Below are 23,684 nucleotides of genomic sequence, written 5' to 3'. Positions count from 1 at the left end.
ATTTTACTCATTCTCTAGTTTTTGCCCCTTCCTTTCTCTCCCCTTTGCATATCTCCCCTCTTCTTTCTTCCTTTCATCTCCCTTTATCCTTCAGTCTCTCACTCCATTTTGTTCCTCCTCTCTCCTCGTCACCTTGCAACCACTCTCGTTCCACATTTTGTTTCTCTCTGAATCCCCATTAGCATTTCCCAAATCTCTCATCCCCAGCCCATTCTCATTCCCTTTCTTATCCTCCCTCTCTGCTCTCATCTCCCGGTCTCCCAGCCATTCTTTCTCTCATTTCCTCCCCTCTCAGCTCCCTCTCACAGATTCCCTGCACTCTTAACCTCCCTTCCCATCCTCCCTCTATTATCCCCCTCACACCCATTCCCCTCTCCGATCTCCACCTCACCCATCCCTCTCACTGATCACCCCCTCTCACCGATCTTCTCCCCCTCTCACCCATACCCCCCTCTCATCCATTCTGCCCTCACCCAGACCACCGCACCCTCTCTCATCTTCCCTTCTAATCCTGCTTCATATCCCCTCTCCCTTCACTCCTTCCTCATTCCCCTCCCTCTCTCGTCCTCCCTCTCTCGTCGTCCCTCTCTCGTCGTCCCTCTCTCGTCATCCCTCTCTCGTCCTGCCTCTCTCGTCCTCCCTCTCTCATCCTCTGTCTCTCGTCCTCCCTCTCTCGTTCTCCCTCCCTCTCTCGTCCTCCCTCCCTCTCTCGTCCTCCCTCTCTCGTCCTCCCTCTCTCTCTCTCGTCCTCCCTCTCTCTCTCTCTCGTCCTCTCTCTCTCTCTCGTCCTCCCTCTCTCTCTCGTCCTCCCTCTCTCGTCTTCCCTCTCTCTCTCGTCCTCCCTCTCTCTCTCGTCCTCCCTCTCTCCCTCGTCCTCCCTCTCTCATCCTCCCTCTCTCTCTCGTCCTCTCTCTCTCTCTCCCATCCTCCCTCTCTCGTCCTCCCTCTCTCGTCCTCCCTCTCTCGTCCTCCCTCTCCCTCATGTCCTCTCTCTCTCGCCCTCCCTCTCTCTCTCGTCCTCCCGCTCCCTCTCTCGTCCTCCCGCTCTCTCTCTCGTCCTCCCGCTCTCGTCCTCTGTCTCTCGTCCTCCCTCTCTTGTCCTCCCTCCCTCTCTCGTCCTCCCTCTCTCTCTTGTCCTCCCTCTCTCTCTCGTCCTCCCTCTCTCGTCCTCCCTCTCTCTCTTGTCCTCCCTCTCTCTCTCGTCCTCCCTCTCTCGTCCTCCCTCTCTCGTGCTCCCTCTCTCGTCCTTTCTCTCTCATCCTTTCTCTCTCGTCCTTTCTCTCTCGTCCTTTCTCTCTCGTCCTCTCTCTCTCGTCCTTTCTCTCTCGTCCTTTCTCTCTCGTCCTTTCTCGTCCTTTCTCTCTCGTCCTTTCTCTCTCGTCCTTTCTCTCTCGTCCTTTCTCTCTCGTCCTTTCTCTCTCGTCCTTTCTCTCTCGTCCTCTCTCTCTCGTCCTCTCTCTCTCGTCCTCTCTCTCTCGTCCTCTCTCTCTCGTCCTCTCTCTCTCGTCCTCTCTCTCTCGTCCTCCCTCTTTCTCTCGTCCTCTCTCTCTCTCGTCCTCCCTCTCTCGTCCCCCCGCTCTCTCTCGTCCTCTCCCTCTCTCTCTCGTCCTCTCTATCTCTCTCCCGTCCTCCCTCTCATCCTCCAGCTCTCCCCCGTCCTCTCCTCGTCCTCGCCCTCTCCCTCTCTCCCTCGCCCTCCCTCTCTCCCTCACCCTCCCTCTCTCCCTCGCCCTCCCTCTCTCCCTCGCCCTCCCTCTCTCCCTCGCCCTCCCTCGCCCTCCCTCGCCCTCCCTCGCCCTCCCTCGCCCTCCCTCGCCCTCCCTCGCCCTCCCTCGCCCTCCCTCGCCCTCCCTCGCCCTCCCTCGCCCTCCCTCGCCCTCCCTCTCTCCCTCGCCCTCCCTCTCTCCCTCGCCCTCCCTCTCTCCCTCGCCCTCCCTCTCTCCCTCGCCCTCCCTCTCTCCCTCGCTCTCCCTCGCCCTCCCTCACCCTCCCTCGCCCTCCCTCGCCCTCCCTCTCTCCCTCGCCCTCCCTCTCTCCCTCGCCCTCCCCTCTCTCCCTCGCCCTCCCCCTCACTCGTTTTCCCCTCCCTCTCTCATCCTCCCTCTATCTTTCACCTCCCCTCCCTCTTTCACCTCCCCTTCCCCCTTTCTTGCAGCTATCCACAGGCCTGAACCAAATTGTCCTGTTTTCTAGATCAGAGATAAAGTCAGTGCTCTACAGGATGAGAGATCGAGCTTGTACCGTCACTGGGAATTGAAGAAGAGCTGGTTGGAGAAGATGTTATTGCAGCAGCTTTTCTACAGAGACAGCAGCCAAATGGAAAAGATCATGAACTCTCAGGAGGTGGGTGTGGTAAGGAGAGGAGAAACAGGAGGTGGGATTTTTCCCTAAACAATCATGAGTGATGCTTCTTACATACATCCTTTTTAGCAATTCAATCCAGATGGGATACCAGGAATCACGCATAAATGCATTGGCATCAAAGTCACAAATCCAGCAGGCATGTTGTAGCTGCAGTCACTAACACAGAGTGGGGTTGGGAGGGGGTAACCCTTAGCCCCAGAATGGGGGTTGTTGGAGTCAGGTTTTTTTTTTATTTTTAAAATTGCAACCCAAGCTGTCTAATTCCAGAATTAATGGACTTGAGGAGTGGGGAGGGGGATGAGATTCCAAACCACTCCCAACTGGCAGGATTGAGGAGTGGGAAGAGGTGAGATTCATAGAATCCTGCAGTGCAGAAGGAAGCCATTCGGCCCATCGAGTCTACACTGACCACAAGGCCCTATCTCCATTAACCGATGCATTTACCCTTGCTAGTCCCCCTGATACTGAGGGATAATTTAGCATGGCCAATCCACCTAACCCACACATCTTTGAACTGTGGGAGGAAACCCATGCAGACAAAGGGAGAACCCACTCCCAGCTGGCAAGATCCAGGATTGAGGAGTGAGAGAGGGTTGAGCAACAAACCCACTCCCAGAAAGTTTGGGGTGGGGAGGGAGGCGGGGGGTGACAACTTAATGGAGGTGGGACTATTAGATCCAGTTTACCTGCTTCACCCTCCTCTCTTCACCCCTGATCCTTCTGAATCCCCTTACTCCCCCAACCTTTCAGATCTCTCCCACTGATATTTCCAATCTACCACCCAAAACTCCTGTCAATCCCCAACCCTTTGATGTATTCTCTCCCCCCCCACCCCCTAACCCCACCACCCAATCATTCCAATCATCCACATCATGGCTGTCGATTAAGACCAATAAGAAGTCTCACAACACCTGGTTAAAGTCCAACAGGTTTATTTGGTATAAAATAAGCCTTTTGGACTTTAACCTGGTGTTGTGAGACTTCTTACTGTGCTTACCCCAGTCTAACGCCGGCATCTCCACATCATGATTAAGACCAGAACAGAGCTCACTTCCCACTGACCCCGTCCACTAATTGGTTGCTAGATTGTCCCTGGAGTCATTAAAACCCCAACCCTGTGAAAATCACACTCTGTGGGAGGTGAGGTTGTGACTTGCAACCAGACCCCACCTCCCGATTCCCACCTCCAGCAAGATAATCCACCATTAGTTTCCCTTCTTGAGAGGCGAGAAGCCTTGTTTACAACCTTGTTTATCTTATAGTGCCATCTCTGAGTCTGAACACACTCTCATTTATATTACAGCATTGCCTCTGAGTGTCACAGTCACTCATTTATATTACAGCACTGTCTCCTGTAAGTGTGAACACACTCATTTATATTAAAGCGCTGTCAATGGGCCGGTTTTACCAAAACGGGCGTGAAATCGCGGTAAAGTCGGGCGTCGGGCCTTTAACGCGATCTGCACCTGATTCCGAGCAGATCGCGGCTTTACCGACACCCAATTCGGGCATGGGTCCGGCCCGCGCCCGAATCGGGCAGCCCGATGATTCGACTTAATGAACCGCGCATCCAACCCTACCGCCAAATCCCACTTTACCGTCTTCTGGCCCATTCCGCATCCGCGCTTTTAGCGACCTGCAGAATAAAAGTCCGAAGCAGATTTCTATTCTGCAGGGGAACCTCCGAAGCCCCCTCTGCCCTTGTGAAGTCACCATCCTCCTCGACCATCCTTCGCGGACCCCCCCGCTAACCACCCCGGCAGAACCCCCCCCCCGGATCAGACCCCCCTGGGAGGCAGGCCCCTCCGGCAGACCCCCCCTCTCCCTCCACCATCCTTCCGTTAGCAAGATAAGCTGTATGTTCCTCAGCTAGATCCACTTTGGTCAACACAAAGATGGTCCTTCTGCCTTGTGGGTCCATCTGGCTCACCAAGTCAGTAACAACACTGCGTTCAGCATCTACTGAACCATCGTGGATACAAAGGATAATGAATGGTACTGGTCGATCTTCCTGGTGTTATCAGTACTGTGACATCAGGAATGGCTGCCGACACCAAGGATATAATTTTTAGCATAAGCAAGGCTTACATGCAGAACCCTAATGCCATTATCCTTTGTATCCAAGATGGTTCAGTAGATGCTGATCGCAGTATTGTAACTGACTTGGTGAGCCAGATGGACCCATCACCCCCCCCGCCCCGCCCCCGCCCCCCGATGATCTGGGTCAGAGAGCCGCTCTCTCTGCTTTTTTCTTGCGCACCCGGGCGCGCTGCTTCGGATTTTTTTTCGAACTGCACGTGCGCAGTTCAGAGCTCCGATCGTTCCGGCAGCGCTAAGCCCCGCCCACAGCGCGAATCGGATTGGAGCCGGCAAAACGCGTATGGGCGCGCTGGAAAGAGGATTCCAGGCTCGGATCTATTTGACGCCCAGATTCGGCACTTAGACTCAAAATGGTAAAATCAGGCCCAATGTGTGTGTGATCGCTCTCACTTATATTACAGCGCTGTCTCTGAGTGTGAACACTTGTTTATATTACAGCACCGTTGATGTTAGCGTGAACACCCTCTTACTTATATTCCAGCGTTGTTGTTGTGACAGTACACATTCTGATTTATATTACAGCAGTGTCTCTGTGTGACTGTGAACACTCTCTTGTTAACATCACTGTCATATTCAGGCTGCATTCACATAGTCACAGGTTTGACTGTCGGCAGTGTCACTATCTGCCCTGGAAAGCTAACGATGTTGGTGAGCTGACGCTCGCACTCCTGCACAATTGGGGAATACTCAGCCTCAAGTGGCTTTTGTCATCTTGCAGGTTTGGCCGCAATGGTTTGTAGGTTTTGATGGGAGTGAAAAAGAATTTTTGTTGAGCTGTTAACCCCTGAGTAAGTAAGGCGAGAATACATTCAAACAAGTCCCTGAGGTTTGCCCGGACAGGGTTTAGTCTGGATACCTCGCACAAAAAAAGTACAGGGAGAAACTTTCCACTGAATTGAACAACCACCTCTACAGTTAATGTGCACATTCATCTGTCAGAGAGTACTGCAGAGCGGTGACAGCTTGTTGGCTGCATTTGGAGGTCAGAAATAGTGCACATTTAATATGGGTTAATGGAGCCTGTGAGGCATTTCATATGTAAGTGCATGAAGGATTTAGGAAGTAAAAGCTTTAAGGTAGGCTACGTAATCCAGCAGCTCAACTACAGTTCCGTGTGGTCGTTGAGACAGGGTGTCTGCATCAAGTGTCGCATCACTACCATGTTTTGCCAGAAAGACCCTTTCAAAGTTTTGATTGCTCGGCTTTTGAGTCTTTTTTTTGCATTCCTGACGAAATCGGAGGAGGGAGCCAATTTTCACAGAGTTTGCTGTCGTTCACATTTTTTAAAGAAGGAAAGTCTGCCTCTAGAAGAAAAGGTCTGATCCAGCAGACTCTCGTAGGGATAGCAGCATGTACCCAGAAGCAGCCAGGCTCCCAGGAATCGAGATGCTGCTCAGATGCTCTCTGGCTTGTGCAGTGGTCTTATGCTCTCTAACTAACTCCCTGGTTTTTCTTTCTTGTGACGGACTGTACTGGACTTGGGCTCCTTTGATAGTTTATGGCTAAATATGTGAATCTGATCCTCCAAGATGCTGCTGCGTCAATGCTTTGCCTCATTCGGTGAATCTCTTCTTCTGCTTGACAATCCTCGCAGACTTCATGGCTGAAAGGTTGGACACTGAGAGATTAAAAATGTTGAGTCGGGAACATGGGAAAAGAGTCCAGCGTTTCACGGTATGTAAGAAGCTTTGGCCAGCTCCTGCAGGAACGCCGTTACCCTCGCGCTCGGTTTCAATGTTGACCTCAGCACCTGCAGCAGAAGCAGCTTCTCCTGCTCGTCGTGTCTCAAGAATGGACATCACCTTGGCTTCCGCCTTGCCAGCCTCGGCAGCGCCCCGTCTCTCCACCTTCGACGCGACACCCTCTGCCCAGAGCATTCATCCAAGGTCGTCACGTGCGGATGCTACTGAAGGGACAACTCCTGCAGAGCCCAACTCTCTTTCACACCCCCAGGTGAGTTCTGAATCCGGGGGGGCCGCATTCCGTCAGAGCTGCAAACCTGGAGTTCCCAAGAAGGAGAGGACTGTAGCGGTACACCAGATCGCATCATCATCTCTCCCTTTGCTGTCCCCTTCTGCAACAAAGGCCATTCAGAAAGCTGATAGTGGATGGCTGCAGCCTGGGATTTCGAAACCACTTTGGGTGCCTGTTGACCAGCCCTGCCACATTGTGCCAGCACCGCGGGTCAGCAGGCTGCAAGTCACGTTGGCTGCTGCACAGAACACGCCAGGACATCACGTTGCCTCGTTGACTGTCACCCCACAGCCCGCAATGCACACCACAAGCCACCAAATCTCCATTCATAACACACCTGGACGTTCCCGATCGAACAGCCCTACACGGACATTGGGTGTGATTCCCACTGCCGCTCCACCGGCTCACTTTTCTCAAACGGTGCTTGTGTTACAGGGACACCCAGAGCTCAACGAGACTAGTCGGCCAGACAAGGCCTCCGGCTGTACTCTAAATTGTATCTTCAATTCCTCTCTCATCAATGGCTGTGGCCCCATGATCTCCATCAGCCTAACTCCAGCTCGGGCTAAGGACAAGTTTCCTGAGGGTGACACTGAGACCAGGGCAGGTACAAGGACTAGTAGCTCATCTCAGAACGTTGCTGCACTTTCTGAAGCCAAGCCTCAACTTGTAGAGAAGGTGGAAAATCTCCCCATGCAGTGCACTTGTGGCAGCAAAGATCATCGCTGGATGACGGAAAGTAACCCACTGGGCATCGGTTTTCACTCTGGGTACAAGGAGACTAACTGTAGCACTCCCAGTGTGCTGCAGGTATCCTGCGGGAAATCAATGAGCTTATTTCTAAAGGTTAGAGCACATTTACAAGGAGATATTTTAAATGTAAATCCCTACAAGCACATCAACTAAAGCAAACTACATATCGTGTTAGATTATCCATAGTTAATGGCAATGATGATTCCATGGAATACTTTCCACTGGGGTCAAAAGGTGCAGCTGAAGAAATTAGCATTTTTGTTTCCTGTGTTCCTTCAACTTTTTAGAGTTGTGTGTTCGTGATTATGATGGGTGTCAGTGCAGGTGATTTCAAGAACTCAATGCCAGCTCAATGCACAGTGAAGGACAAGTGCAGCGCAGGTTGGATACAGTGTGAAGCTCCGGTGGTACAGTGGGTAACACTGTTGCCTCACAGCGCCAGGGGCCCGTGTTCGATTCCCAGCTTGGGTTGTGGAGTTCCCAGTTGTGGAGTCTGCACGTTCTCTTCATGTCTGTGTGGGTTTCCTCCGAAAGACTGGTTAGGTGCATTGGCCATGCTAAATTCTCCCTCAGTGTACCTGAACAGGCGCTGGAGTGTGGCAATAAGGGGATTTTCACAGTAACTTCATTGCAGTGTTAAAGTAAGCCTACTTGTGACTAATAAATAAACTTTTTAAACTGTCCATCACACTCCTAGGACAGGTTAAACACAGATTAGATGGAGAGTAAAGCTTCCTCTACACTGTTCCATCAAACACTCTTGGGACAGGTACAGCACAGGCTAGATACAGAATAAAGCTCCTCCTACAATTTGCCTCAGCTCAATTCTTCGAATGGCATCTATCACCTGTCCCTTTGCGCAAGCCATCCTCTTTGGGTACTGTGTGGAAAAAGTAGTGCATTTCTGTAACACATTTGAGTCCAGTGGGGTAAGGTGTCAGGCACAGGGCTAAAATGTCTCCAAAACTATCTGACTGTGTTTGAACATGAAACAACTTGCTAGTCATCATCGATGGCAAGTGAGGATAACTGGAATTGATAAGCAATTACACAGAGTGAAGTGTGCAGAAAGGCAGTGAGCGTTCATTGACTGCAATTTTATTTCAGGTTTACCTAAGGTCTAGTGAACTGGGGACATCCGTGGACACTGTGGATTCTCTCATTAAACGGCATGAAGCCTTTGAGAAATTGCTGGCAACTCAGGAGGAAAAGGTAAATCAGGCCATGTCCAAATCAAACAAGATTAAATTGAATGGAGGGGTTGAAAAGGCACTGCAAGGATCTGGAAAAATTGTGAGTTCATGTAACTAGAACTATCCACTCACATGGAATGGAAGTTCTGTCATAGACTGGTGTGGCCCAATCACCTGTTCTTTGTTGTAACTTTGTACATTTCTAACTCCGTGAATGGTCATAATCAACTTAACAGGGATTGAGCAGCATTTAACTCTCTTTGGGTAGGCTGGGCTGCGTTTAACTCGTTCAGGATGGGTTAGGCTGTGTTTAACATTCTCAAAATGTGTCAGGCTGTGTTTAACATGTTCAGGATAAGTCGGGTTATATTTAACATGTTTAGGGTATATCAGGCTATGTTTAACATGTTCAGGATACGTCAGGTTGTATTTAACACGTTTAGGGTACATCAGGCTGTGTTTAACATGTTCAGGATACGTCAGGTTGTATTTAACATGTTTAGGGTACATCAGGCTGTGTTTAACATGTTCAGGATACGTCAGGTTGTATTTAACATGTTTAGGGTACATCAGGCTGTGTTTAACATGTTCAGGATATGTCGGGTTGTATTTAACATGTTTAGGGTACATCAGGCTGTGTTTAACATGTTCAGGATACGTCGGGTTGTATTTAACATGTTTAGGGTACATCAGGCTGTGTTTAATATGTTCAGGATACATCAGGCTGTGTTTAACATGTTCAGGATAAGTCGGGTTATATTTAACATGTTTAGGGTATATCAGGCTATGTTTAACATGTTCAGGATACGTCAGGTTGTATTTAACACGTTTAGGGTACATCAGGCTGTGTTTAACATGTTCAGGATACGTCGGGTTGTATTTAACATGTTTAGGGTACATCAGGCTGTGTTTAACATGTTCAGGATACGTCAGGTTGTATTTAACACGTTTAGGGTACATCAGGCTGTGTTTAACATGTTCAGGATACGTCAGGTTGTATTTAACATGTTTAGGTACATCAGGCTGTGTTTAACATGTTCAGGATACGTTGGGTTGTATTTAACATGTTTAGAGTACATCAGGCTGTGTTTAATATGTTCAGGATACATCAGGTTGTATTTAACACAGTTAGGGTACATCAGGCTGTGTTTAACATGTTCAGGGTGGTGGAGGCTGTGTTTAACTCTCTCAGGATGGGCCAGATGGTCTTTAATTCTCTCAGATTGGCTGGGTTGTATTTAGCACACTGACTTTGGCGTCGTCAGCATACATGTGAATGTTAATGCTATGTTTTAAGATGATGTCACTGAGGGCAGCTTGTAGATGACAAATAGGATGGGAATCGTACACTAGAGGTAATAGTGTGGGAGCAGGAAGAGAAGTCTTTGCAACTGATGCCCTATGTTGTATCAGAGGTTCAAGAAGGCACCTCATCACCATCTTCCCAGGGCAACAAGGATGGGCATTCAATGGTGGCTTTTCCAGTCATACCCACATACCCAAGAATGAATAAGAAAGAACTTCATTATTCATGTGTCCGTTGACAGCCCAAAGTCCGTCTGCTGCTCCAGTCAGTGAGTGCTGTATTTTTTTTGTTTCAGGTGATATCTCTGCAGGAACAGGCCGGTAAGCTGAAAGAAGAAAGTTTAAAACGTGATGATGCCAGCCGCATCCAGCAGAAGCTCAGCACTATCCTGGAGAGGAGGAACCGTATTAAGGAGCTGTCCCAGAGCCGCAAGGGCGACCTGAGCACTGCCCGCCTCCTGGCCCGGTTCAACCAGGACCTGACTGAGGTACGGTACTCTTGTGCACCTAGATGTCCACACAGGGTCCTCTCACTGACAACAGATTACATAGCTGTGGCTTATGGCAGGACTCCCGTCTCTTAGTCATAAGGTTCCCAGGTTTAAGTCCACTCCAGAGACTGGAGGACAAAAATCATGCTGACAGTGCAATACTGAGAGAGTGCTGCACTGTTGGAGATGCTGTCTTTTAGATGAGACCTTAAACTGAGGCTACATCTGCCCTGTCAGGTAAATGCCATGGCACGATTTCGAAGAAGACCGGGAGATTTCTCCCTGGTGTCCTGGTCAATATTTATCCTTCAAACAACATCACTGAAACAGATTGTCTGCTCATTATCACATTGCTGTTTGTGGGAGCTTGCTGTGTGTGAACTGGCTGTCGTATTTCCTACATTACAACAGTGACTACATTTCAAAAGTACTTCAGTGGCTGTAAAATGCTCTGAGTCATCGTAGCGCTATATAAATGCAAATCTTTCTTTATTCTTTTAAAATGTGAACAAACAGTCCAACATTTCCACATTGAGTGGACAGACACAAAACCCCAGTCAGATTTATACACGTGTATTTTGCTCCATTAGCCGGACGGGTCAGGCAGTGTTTACGGAGCAGAATATCTGCCAAACTCGCAAATATGTTCGCATTTTTACAGCACCATTCGCAACCTTAGGATATCCCAAAGCACTTTATAAACAATTTATCTAGCTTTCCTTTAAATGCATCTCCACTATTTGCCTCCAAGGTTCCCTGTGGCAGTAAGTTCCACATTCCTAACCACTCATTGGTTAAAGAAGTTTCTCCTGAATTCCCCATCAGATTTATTAGTCCATCTTATGTTTAGGACCTCTAGTTATGGCCATGCCCACAAATGGAAATATTCACTCTATGTTTTTCCTATTAAACCTTTTCATGATCCTAAAAACCTCTGTGAGGACACACCTAAATCTTCTCTTTTCAAGAGAAAAGTTCCTCAGGATGTTCACTCTTTCCTGATGGATGTAACCACTCAGTTAATGGAGGTTATCACTGCATTGCAGCAGAGAATCTTCACTGCATGGCCCTCACCGCAAGGCAGGACAGCTGATTGAGAGCAGATGTGGCTGCTGGAGCAGGCAGCGACTTCGACTGAGCTCATTCTGGCAGCAAGTGGCAGGAGACGGTAATACCTCCAGAATGAGATCATGGCTCAGAGCGGAACAAAGGATTATTGCAGGCTGTCTGAATGTTCCACCACAGTGGCAGTGCCTTAGGGATTAGGAGGCAGGCATCTGTGAGAAAGTTCAAGTGCCTCACTTTCACATTTGTAGAGAGAAGTGGTTATCTCAAACCTAATCTAAAGTTAGGAAGTGTTGTAGGATTTAGCTCAGACTGAGCACATTCAGTCAGTATTGAAACACTGGTGTGAAATGAGAATAGGCAGAAGAGGCACAGATGGGACACGGGCTTTGAGCTGACACACAATTTGGGTTGGATTTTCCGGTCTTGTGGCAAACGTGGCTGGAAAAATCAACGGACCTTTGCATCGTCCTGTCCCGCCCGCTACGATTCCCGTGGCAGGTGGAACAGGAAAATTCCATCCAGTATCTCCGCATTTAAGGGAAATGGTTGATGGAGGGGAAAGTTAGAATTGCTCCACTGTGTGTGTGTGCGCGCACGTGTGTGTGTGTGTGTGCGCGCACGTGTGTGTGTGTGTGTGCATTAGTGTGTGAGATATTTGTGGATTAACAGGAATATTTGCTGTGCTGTACTTGTCTGATAGAAAGAACAGATGGTTTAATGGGAACAGCGCAGCAGGGGTTTCCTGTTCCTGGTACAGCTACAAACTTAATCCATTACTAACCCCTAGGAATGATTTTAATAATTCATGATCTCGTTGAATGGCAGGGCAGACTCGATGGGGCGAATGGCCTCCTTCTATTCCTACATCTTATGGTCTAATAGCACTGAATGTGAGGTGGCCTGGATCCATTGAACTGCTGCTGGGCCCTAATAAGAGCAGCCTGGCCTCAGCACAGAAGGTGCCCTCCTCCCTTTTCTCTGCCTCCAAATCTTCATTGTCTAAACACAGAATAGCAATGTACAGTTACAGACACAGACCCCACTCTCTCCATCACCGATAAACAGACCCAACTCTCCCATCACAGAAACACAGATACAACTCCCCAGAACTTCACAGAAACACGGGGCAACATCTTGTGCCCTTCCCTGTAGTGGATTTGGTGGCAGGGACCATGATTCCACCCCCCCCCCCCCCTTCTCCCTACCGTTCCCTTCCCCTTCCCTCCCACCTCCACTCTGTGGCCATGGATAACCTTCCTGTCCCACACACAATTGAGATCCTTAAGTAGGCAATTAATTCTCAGTCAAATGCAGCCTCGTTGTCAAGGGCAGTCACTCGCCTCACCTTTTGACATCAGCTCATTTGGCCATGTTTAGACCAAAGCTGTAATGAAATCAGGAGCTGCATGGCTCTGGTGCATCAGTGAACAGATTATTGCTGCATAGTACTGCTTGATAGCACTGTTGATGGCCCCTTCCATCGCTTTACTGATGATTGAAAGTAGACTGATGGGGCAGTACTTGGCCAGATTGGATTTGTCCTGTTTTTTTGTACAGGATATACCTGGGCAATATTCCACATTGTCGGGTAGATGCCTGTGTTGTAACTGTACTGGAACAGCTGGGATAGGGGTCCGGCAAGTTCTGGAGCACAAGTCTTCAGTACTATTGCTGGAATGTTGTCAGGGCCCATTGCCTTTGCAGTATCCAATGCCTTCAACTGGTTTTTGGTATTATGTTGAGTGAGTTGAATAAACTGAAGACTGACATCCGTGATGCTGGGGACCTCCAGAGGAGGCCGAGATGGATCACCTACTCAGCACTTCTGACGGAAGGTGGTTGAAAATGCTTTAGCCTTGTCTTTTGCACTGATGTATTGGGTTACCCATCGTTAAGGATGGAGATGTTTGTGGAGCTTTCTCCTCCAGCGAGTTGTTTAATTGTCCATCCCCATTCAAGAATGGATTTGGAGGACTGCTTAGCTCTGATCTATTGGTTGTGGGATTGCTTAGCTCTGTTGATCAAATGCCGTTTTCACGGATTGACATGCATGTAGTCCTCTGTTGTAGTTTCACCAGGTCGACACATAATATTTAGATATGCATGGTGCTGTCCCTGATGATTTCCCTCTCTCTCTCTCTCTCTCCCTTCCTTCTCTCCTTCACTCCCACCTCCGCTCTCAGCCTCCCTCCACTTCCTCCCACTCTCTCCCTCCTGTTCCTCCCTCCCTTCTTCCCTCCAATTAATCTCTCCTTCAACTCCATCCTTCCCTCTCACTCTCCCTTCCTTCACTCCCTCCCTTCTCTCCCTTCTTCCCACTCTCCCTCCATATCTCCCACCTCTCTCCAACCCTCTAGTATTCCATCTATCCCATTCTCTCCCCCTTCCTCCCACTATCCCTCCCTTCATGCCTTTTCTCACTTCCTCCCTCCTTCCAACCCTCACTTCCTCCTTCGAACTCTCTTTTCCTCTCTCTCTCCCCCTCCCTCTTTCTCTTCCCTTCCCTCTTCCTCTCTCTCCCTCCCTCCTGCTCTCTCCCCATCTCCTCTCTCCTCCCTCTCCTTCTCTCCATCCCTCTCACCTCCTCCCTCTGTTTCTCTCTCTCTCTCCCTCCGTCCATCGCCCTCCCATCCTCCTCCTCACTGACTCCCTTTCTCCCACTCTCTCTCTCTCTCCTTTTCTCCCACCCTCTCTTCACCTTCTCTCCCTCTCCCAGTCCCTCATTCTCTCCCTCTCTCTCTCCATCACTCTCTCCTTCTCACAATTCCTCACTCTTCCTCCCTCCAACTCTCCTTCCCTCACTCCTTCCCATTCCCTCCCTCCCCCTTTCTCCCTCCATCCCTCCCTCCCTCTTTCTCCCTCCTCTTTCTCCCTCCCTCTCTCTACCTCCCTTTCTCTGCCTCCCTCTCCCTCCCTCCCTCCTCTTCCTCCCACTCTCCTTCTCTCTCCGCTCTTCTCTCTCTGTCTCCCCCGTGAGGGAGAGAGATGTGTGTAAGGGGCAGAGAGAGATGCATGTGTCCAATATAGGTATCAGCTTTCCAGCATCATTCCTCCCATTAAAAATAAGTATTTTTTTAATGAGAGAACTTATGAATTATTACCAGATTACCCAGTCCTAAAGTGGGTACTACTTCCAGAGGTAATGTGAAGAAGCCATTGGAGGGTGGCTTGGCCAGGGGTTACTGTGAGGGGGCCATGTAGCTGGGTGAATGTATTTGTGACTCTGTGCCTCTTCCTAATTCTAATATATACATAAGTATCGCTATGAGATTGATTTACGTTTGATTTCTGAGGTTTCCTGATGCTCTTGGGAGGTCACTAGAGGTTCCGTGGCTCAAAAGGTTTGGAAACCCTGTCCGAGTCCCTTCTGTTCCAGAAGGCAGGAAGAATGCAGTTCACCAGTAGGAGGCTTAACTCTGATCCCAGTAATGGAACAGGAAAACTTTTTCCATTCTCTAACAGCATCGGCAACGTTTTCAGTTGCAAACAAAAGTACAGACTGTGTCTCGGTTTGCACAGGTCTGGATCCAGCACTCGATCTTTCCATTCAAGCAGCGATCAGGTGGCAAGCCTCAACACTTAGAAATGATGTCAGCTAGTCTCAGCTGGCAGCACTCGCAACTTCGAGCTGGAAGGTCATGAGTCCAGGCCTCATTCGTGAGACACAGCATACAATCGAGGCAGAGACATCCCACCAGCTGCCGCGGAGGTGTTCGAGGTGTTGAATTCCCTGATGTGCTTTGCACAAAATGTCACTCTGCGCTAGGGAGAAGATCATAGAATTTTGCAAGTGTCCCATTCAGTGTTCATTTCTGAATCAACCCCATGGAAAACACATTAACTGGTCACTAATCACTGGTTGGTTGTGTGACTTAGCTGAGCACATGTTGGCTGCACTGTCAGAGGGGCAGTACTGAGGGAGAGCTGCACTGTCAGAGGGGCAGTACTGAGGGAGCGCCGCACTGAGGGGCAGTACTGAGGGAGCGCCGCACTGAGGGGCAGTACTGAGGGAGCGCTGCATTGAGGGGCAGTACTGAGGGGGCGCCACACTGAGGGGCAGTACTGAGGGAGCGCCGCACTGAGGGGCAATACTGAGGGAGTGCTGCACTGAGGGGCAATACTGAGGGAGTGCTGCACTGAGAGGCAGTACTGGGGGAGCGCCGCACTGAGGGGCAGTACTGAGGGAGTGCCGCACTGAGGGGCAGTACTGAGGGAGCGCCGCACTGAGGGTCAGTACTGAGGGAGTGCAGCACTGAGGGAGCGCCGCACTGAGGGGCAGTACTGAGGGAGCGCCGCACTGAGGGGCAGTACTGAGGGAGCGCCGCACTGAGGGGCAGTACTGAGGGAGCGCCGCACTGAGGGGCAGTACTGAGGGAGTGCAGCACTGAGGGAGCGTCGCACTGACGGGCAGTACTGAGGGAGCGCCGCACTGAGGGGCAGTACTGAGGGAGCGCCGCACTGAGGGGCAGTACTGAGGGAGCGCCGCACTGAGGGGCAGTACTGAGGGAGCACCGCACTGTCAGAGGGGCAGTACTGAGAAAGCATCGCATTGAGGGGCAGTACTGAGAGAGTGCTACACTGAGGGGCAGTACTGAGGGAGCGTCACACTGAGGGAGCGCCGCACTGAGGGGCAATACTGAGAGAGCATCGCATTGAGGGGCAGTACTGAGAGAGTGCTACACTGAGGGGCAGTACTGAGGGAGCGTCACACTGAGGGGCAGTACTGAGGGAGCGCCGCACTGAGGGGCAGTACTGAGGGAGCACCGCACTGTCAGAGGGGCAGTACTGAGAGAGCATCGCATTGAGGGGCAGTACTGAGGGAGTGCGGCACTGAGGGGCAGTACTGAGGGAGCGCCGCACAGGGGGGGGCAATACTGAGAGAGCATCGCATTGAGGGGCAGTAGTGAGAGAGTGCTGCACTGAGGTGCAGTACTGAGGGAGCGTCACACTGAGGGGCAGTACTGAGGGAGCACCGCACTGAGGGGCAGTACTGAGGGAGTGCCGCACTGAGGGGCAGTACTGAGGGAGTGCGGCACTGAGGAGCAGTACTGAGGGAGTGCGGCACTGAGGGGCAGTACTGAGGGAGTGCCGCACTGCGGGGCAGTACTGAGGGAGTGCCGCACTGAGGGGCAGTACTGAGGGAGTGCTGCACTGAGGGTCAGTGCTGAGGGAGTGCTGCACTGAGGGTCAGTACTGAGGGAGTGCTGCACTGAGGGTCAGTACTGAGGGAGCGCCGCACTGAGGGGCAGTACTGAGGGAGCGTCGCATTGAGGTGCAGTACTGAGGGAGCGCCGCACTGAGGGAGCGCCGCACTGAGGGGCAGTACTGAGGGAGTGCCGCACTGAGGGGCAGTACTGAGGGAGTGCCGCACTGAGGGTCAGTACTGAGGGAGTGCCGCACTGAGGGTCAGTACTGAGGGAGTGCCGCACTGAGGGGCAGTACTGAGGGAGCGTCGCACTGAGGGGCAGTACTGAGGGAGCGTCGCACTGAGGGGCAGTACTGAGGGAGCGCCGCACTGAGGGGCAGTACTGAGGGAGCGTCGCACTGAGGGGCAGTACTGAGGGAGCGTCGCACTGACGGCATTACTGAGAGAGCGTCGCACTGAGGGGCAGTACTGAGGGAGTGCTACACTGTCAGAGGGGCAGTACTGAGGGAGTGTCGCACTGAGAGGCAGTGCGGAGGGAGTGCTGCACTGTCAGGGGGCAGTACTGAGGGAGCATTGCACTGAGGGGCAGCACTGAGGGAGCATTGCACTGAGGGCATTACTGAGGGAGCGTCGCACTGAGGGCATTACTGCGGGAGCGCCACGCTGTGGGGCAGTTCTGCGGGATCGCCACGCTGTGGGGCATTTCTGAGGGAGCGCCGCGCTGAGGGGCAGTACTGAGGGAGCGCCGCACTGAGGGGCAGTACTGAAGGAGCGCTGCGCTGTCAGAGTGACACTTTTAGTGTCGGAAATATATCAGGCAATTTGCACACAGGAAGATCTCACAATCAGCAAGAGAATAATAGCCAGATCATTGCTTTTAATTATGTTGGTTAAGGGATAAATTCTGGCTGGACATAAATAAAACTCCCTGTTTTTCTTGGAATTGTGCCACAGAATCCTCTGCATCCACCTGCCTTTGCTTTTCTGCTCCTGAAATCTTCATCCACGCCTATTGTCACCTTCAAACTTAACTATTCCAATACTGTCCCTCTGGCCTCTCAGTCTCCATCCTCCATAATCTTCAGCTCATCCTAACTCGCACTCAGTCCATTCGCCCATTTATCATCTGTTGACCTACCTTGACACCTGACTTGGCAAAGCTCCAATCTTAAAACTTTTCATCCATTTTCAAATCTCCCTATGGCCTCACCCTCCCAATCTCTGTAATCTCCACAGCCCCACAAACCTCCCAGATAGCTGAGCCTCTGCAGCATCTCTGGTTTTAATCACTCCACCACCATTGGCTATGCCTTCAGCTGCTGAGGCCCTAAGCTCTTGAATTTCCCCGTTAAAGCTCTTCACTTTCCTTCTTTATCAGACTCCTTAAATTTACCCACCTGCCTCAATATCTCCTCTATCTCAGTGTCAATATTTGACTGATTACAGTCTTGTGAAGCACCTTGATCTGTTTTTCCAACAATATGTTAATGTCCGTTGATGTTGTTGATTATGTAATTTGGATGATCTGTATTGGATAAACCAAAAGCAAGAGACAAATGTCATCCAGCTAAATGTGGGATACAGAAAAGGGGTGTTCAGAAGAAAAACTGCTGGTGCTTGAATGACAGCATTGAAAAATGTGGTGGATAATTGCTAAAAAGAGAATATGAAAAGGACAAAACAGGAAGGGAGGAATGTGTAAAATCAGTCTGGAGAACTCCAGTGAACGCGTGGGAAGGACCACATGGCTTCCTGTTGCTCCTGCCTACTCTTTCAGCTTGTGTAATGTTCCTCTTCCTAGGAGGAGAGCTGGATCAGCGAGAGAATGAAGAAGTTGAAAGACAATTCCTCTGCAGACATTAGTGACCTGCAGGGCAAGCTGAAGCTTCTGCAGAAACACCAGGCATTTGAGGCTGAGATCCTGGCCCATCAGGCTATTATTACCAGTGTTACTGGGGTAAGTATTGCCTTCATTTCTCTGTTATATGTGAGATACTAATTATCCCCAATACAGTGAAATCCACTTGGTGAGTTGCTGGTGTTCCACAGACTATCAGTGTGACACTCTCACCCTGTTTCTGTTCAGCCCGTGTGACACTGGATTGAGTCTTGACCCAATCTCAAGTCATGTTGAAGTTGTTTCCATTCCGGTGGTACTACTTGGCTCTGATACCGGGGAGCAGCCCATCAGAGAGTGAAATATGATCTGAAGTAACTTTTTCTCAGAGGATACCTTAAATAGTGTGTGCATCGTCCAAGCTTTCTCCTTCCTTTGTGCTTATCAGGAAAACATTGCACTTTCTATGTCATGCTGTATTTGTATATTTCTCTGTACTTCCTGTGTAAAGCACTGTTTTTTACATGTTGTGGAGTACTTCCTGTTTTGCACAATACCTCTGTGTTGACCACGGCACACTCACCTCTCAGTCAGAAGGTCATGACTCCATGCCAGAGACGTGGACACAAAATGCACTTGCATAGGTGCTGTCTTTCTAGTGAGATGTTAAAATGAGGCCATAGCCTCTAAAGTGGATGTAAAAGATTCCATGGCGTTATTGGAGGAAGAACAGGGGGTAGTTCTATCAGAATTTCAAGGGGTTCCAACCTGTTATCAATTGGTCACAACAAACCTTGTTATTGTCCCACAACAGAGATCTAAACAGTAATTTACAGTTCCAAACAGATCATCTATCACCTGTTGGGTTACTGGACTAAGTTCCTTGCATTATCTACTCTTTCTTGTTCAGCGTCTTTAGCAAGGCAGATATTAGATTCCTGCCAGCATTGATGTCCACTCATGCAAGCATGTTTTCTAACTCTGTATCTGTACTTCTCCAAAGTACTCGTCATTTGATTCAATAGCAGGGCTAAATTTGTTTGTCCCCACAAGCTTAAATCTGTTTTTCACTCAGCAAGTTTACACATCTTGAGCTCACATGTACAAAGGCACATCCTGATCCTATCCAACATCTTGCATCATATGTTTTTCTGCCCCTCTGAGGCCTGCACCACTGTTTACCCATTGTTACATTTATTAACCTCGTTCATTGATCCTTTACAGATTATAGCAATTGCTGATGTATATTGTTCAACTATCAGGTACTCTTCAATTGCAAACATTTCCCAACCTGTTTGCGCAGAAAGGTCTGTTCAAACATGCAGTTTACATTTTGCAATTGCTCAAACTGTTGCATTTTAAAAACTATTTGGGTTACTGCACCTTTAAAATGTACTTGATTACTGCATTATCAAAGACAGATTCCAATCCTCACCACAGTATTTGGGCAAAGGAATCAGTAAAACCATTTTTAACAAATCAATCCTTGACAATCTTATAGCTTTCCATGGTTACCTAGACAAATTTATCCTTCAATTAACATCACTTAAAAAACAATTATCTGATCATTATCACAGGGCTGTTTGTGGGAGCTTGTGTGCAAATTTGCTACCTTACAACAATTCAGAAGTATGTAATTGGCTGTAAAAGACGCCTTGTAACTTTCACAACTAAATGCAGGTCTTTTTTGGACCCGGTACCTTCCTGTATCCCCAGTACTCAGTGTGACACAGTGGGCAGGATTTTATGGCCTCGCTCATCCCGAAACTGTAAAATCCCACCCATGGTCCACCCCTTGCCTGCTCCGATTCCCGTGGCGGGCGGGATGGTAAAATTCTGGCCAGTACTTCCTATATTGCTGGTACATCCTGGGCATTATGTCCCTCCTGGATTAAAATGCTGAGGATGCTGGAAATCTGAAATAATAACAGAAAATGATGGAAAAACTCAGCAGGTCTGGTCGCATCGGTGGAGAGAGAAACAGACTTAACGTTTCGAGCCCATAAGAAGTCATATGGAATTGAAACGTGAACCCTGTTCTCTCTCCACAGATGCTGCCAGACCTGCTGAAATTTTCCAGCATTTTCTGTTTTTCTGTCCCTCCCGGAGTTGTGTTGTTTTGAGGAAGTCCACCTCACTGTGCCCCTTGAATTTACACCAATACAGACAGGTGAGCTGCTGTTGTCTGGACACCACCCCAAATCCAGCGAGATCCGTCGAAGTATGAGGATACTCCTCGAACATTGGGAGCAGCTGAAAATAGCAGCAGCTGCACGTGGAAAAATGTTGGAGGGCAACCGGGATTTCTTGGAATTCCTGCAGAAAGTCGAACAGGTTGAGGCATGGATCAGGGAAAAGGTAGGAATAGTGTCAGGGAATTCTCTGTACTCTGTACTCTACTTTGGTAGAATTTGCAAGCTTACTGAGCAATGAGAATTGGGCACTGTGATTTTTAGGTGGGGATTGGTTACACAGGATAATAGCTTTTTTTGTGATCACACCTATCTTGGAGCATCACTTTAATCAACATTTTAACTGGGCAAGTTTATGACCTGATGATGTGCCCTCCCACCTTGACTCTGGGTAAACTATGCACCCATTAAATAAGCATTTGGTGTTTGCTGTATATTTGAAGAAATCACATTGTTCTTACCTTTTGCCAATTCTCTACTTTTATATTAACTTGTGCTTATATTGTGGACTCCATATCTGGCTAATTAGATGGTTAAAATTCTTATTGTGGTTCGGTTATTTATAGCTCACCTTACATACCAGGGCTATTTGAGATGGTCAACAGGACTAAAATTAACAGTGACTAAAATTACAAAATTGCAGTAAGAAGGATAGAAAGAATTAAAATGATGACTTTGGGAACCGGAGCTGATATTCCTTCCAACTCGGAAAGCGAGTGCAGGTTCGACACTGCTCCAGAGGCTCTGGTCACTCCCACCTGAGTACAGCACTTGCCCACTCAGCCATCAGGGTTAGTTATACAGAAAATGCCCAAGTTCTGAGAAGCCCTTCCTGTCCTAGTTCCCAGGGAAGGGAGGGGAGTTCTGTTCAATCTACTACTCGGGGATAGAATCGGTTGTGCATTGCAATAGAAAATATATTTACTTACTGACCAAACGTTATAATTCTTAACTCTGCCTTTTTCATTCCATTCCATTTCATTCCGCACACAAATAGGAGGTGATGATTAATGTGGGCGATGTCGGCAAAGACTACGAGCACTGCTTACAGCTGCAGAAAAAGCTCAACAAGTTCCGAGGAGCAGGGGTAGGTATTGGCCTCTGAGCATTGTGGTATATCAGCTGTGTCAACTGAGCCTCTGTCCATTCACTTTCACACGAGTATTATCAACCAATATTCCTTTCACACATTTAGGAGAGTTGTGCTCAACAGAATGAGGGAAATCAAGGGGTGGCACGGTGGTTAGCACTGCCTCACATCGCCAGGAACACAGGTTTAATTCCGACCTTGGGTGACTCTCTGTGTGGAGTTTGCATGCTCTCCCCATGTCTGCGTGAGTTTCCTCTGAGTCATAGAGTCATTGAGGTTTACAGCATGGAAACAGGCCCTTCGGCCCAACTTGTCCATGCCCCCCTTTTTTTTTAAAACCCCTAAGCTAATCCCAATTGCCCGCATTTGGCCCATATCCCTCTATACCCATCGTACCCATGTAACTATCTAAATGCTTTTTAAAAGACAAAACTGTACCCGCCTCTACTACTACCTCTGGCAGCTTGTTCCAGACATTCACCACTCTCTGTGTGAAAAAATTGCCCCTCTGGACACCTTTGTATCTCTCCCCTCTCACCTTAAACCTATGCCCTCTAGTTTTAGACTCCCCTACCTTTGGGAAAAGATATTGATTATCTAGCTGATCTGTGCCCCTCATTATTTTATAGACCTCTATAAGATCACCCCTCAGCCTCCTATGCTCCAGAGAAAAAAGTCCCAGTTTATCCAGCCTCTCTTTATAACTCAATCCATCAAGTCCCAGTAGTATCCTAGTAAATCTTTTCTGCACTCTTTCTAGTTTAATAATATCCTTTTTATAATAGGGTGACCAGAGTTGCACACAGTATTCCAAGTGTGGCCTTACCAATGTCTTGTACAACTTCAACAAGACGTTCCAACTCCTGTATTCAATGTTCTGACCAATGAAACCAAGCATGCCGAATGCCTTCTTCACCACTCTGTCCACCTGTGACTCCACTTTCAAGGAGCTATGAACATGTACCACCAGATCTCTTTGTTCTGTAACTCTCCCCAACGCCCTACCATTAAGTGAGTAAGTCCTGCCCTGGTTCAATCTACCAAAATGCATCACCTCGCATTTGTCTAAATTAAACTCCATCTGCCATTCGTCAGCCCACTGGCCCAATTGATCAAGATCCCGTTGCAATTGGAGATAACTTTCTTCACTGTCCACTATGCCACCAACCTTGGTGTCATCTGCAAACTTACTAACCATGCCTCCTATATTCTCATCCAAATCATTAATGCAAATGACAAATAACAGTGAACCCAGCACTGATCCCTGAGGCACACCGCTGGCCACAGGCCTCCAGTTTGAAAAACAACCCTCTAAAACCACCCTCTTCAGCACCACAGGGTGCTGCTGTTTTATCTCAGTGAAAAGATGTGCAGGTTAGATGGATTGGCAATGCTAAATTTCACCTTAATGTCCAAGATGTGTAGGTTAGCAGCATTAGTGGGGTAAATACGTGGCCTGGATAAGATGCTTTGTCAGAGAGTCAGTGCAGACCCAATGGGATGAATGGCCTCCCCCTGCGCTGTAGCGACTCTATGATTCTAAGCTGCAGAGGTTTTCTACATGCTACACTCATCCCATCAACATTGGGTAGGTACAGGTTAGGTTAAGTACAGAGTAAAACTCCTACACTGGCTCGTCAAACACTCCCAGGACAAGTACACGTACTCCCTCTGTGCAGTTCCATTAATGTGCTTCATCCCTAACCTTCCTGTGGCTTTGTGTTTTTTATTTTGCAAGCCAGTAATGTTTAGGGCTCTGTGAGCAGCAACAATAATTTAATGCCAGTGATTGCTGAATTGTGGTCAGAATTTTATGCTCCTTTGGGAGTGTGCTGGTAGGTGGGGGACAGTGTTGAGTGCCATAACTATTGCCTCCCACTAGAACTTTTCCGGCAGTGGAGTAGGTGTTGGGTGACCCGCCCATCATTGGGCCATTTGAGGCCCATAAATGACCAATTAATGCCTACTTGAGGGCCTCCTCCCACCACCACTGGTATTTGATGAGTTGCAGGAGTGACTCGTGCCAGGTGGTGAGACGGGCAGGTATATCCCAGTGACTGGCTGCAGCCTCAGGTGGGGAGTTGGAGTGAGCTCCCTCATGTTCAGATATCCTGTACAACACAGAGGGCCTGACAGGGTCATACACACATTTGCTTAATCCCCCCTGCCCA

At 49.1% G+C, this 23,684-nt stretch overlaps 1 protein-coding gene across 1 annotated transcript in view; it reads left to right on the top strand.

Annotated features, from left to right (window-relative positions):
• The first annotated feature begins 21,426 nt into the window (after positions 1–21,426).
• Positions 21,427–23,684, top strand: part of LOC144506900 (spectrin beta chain, non-erythrocytic 5-like) — a 78,725-nt gene continuing 76,467 nt past the window's right edge. The window contains exon 1 of the mRNA XM_078233253.1: positions 21,427–21,510. Within this exon, the coding sequence (XP_078089379.1) occupies positions 21,427–21,510 (84 nt within the window). The remainder of the gene's footprint in view (positions 21,511–23,684) is intronic.

This window comes from Mustelus asterias, chromosome 18 (assembly GCF_964213995.1).
Source record: "Mustelus asterias chromosome 18, sMusAst1.hap1.1, whole genome shotgun sequence".
Lineage (NCBI taxonomy): Eukaryota > Metazoa > Chordata > Chondrichthyes > Carcharhiniformes > Triakidae > Mustelus > Mustelus asterias.
This window is presented reverse-complemented; position numbering and strand designations above follow the sequence as displayed.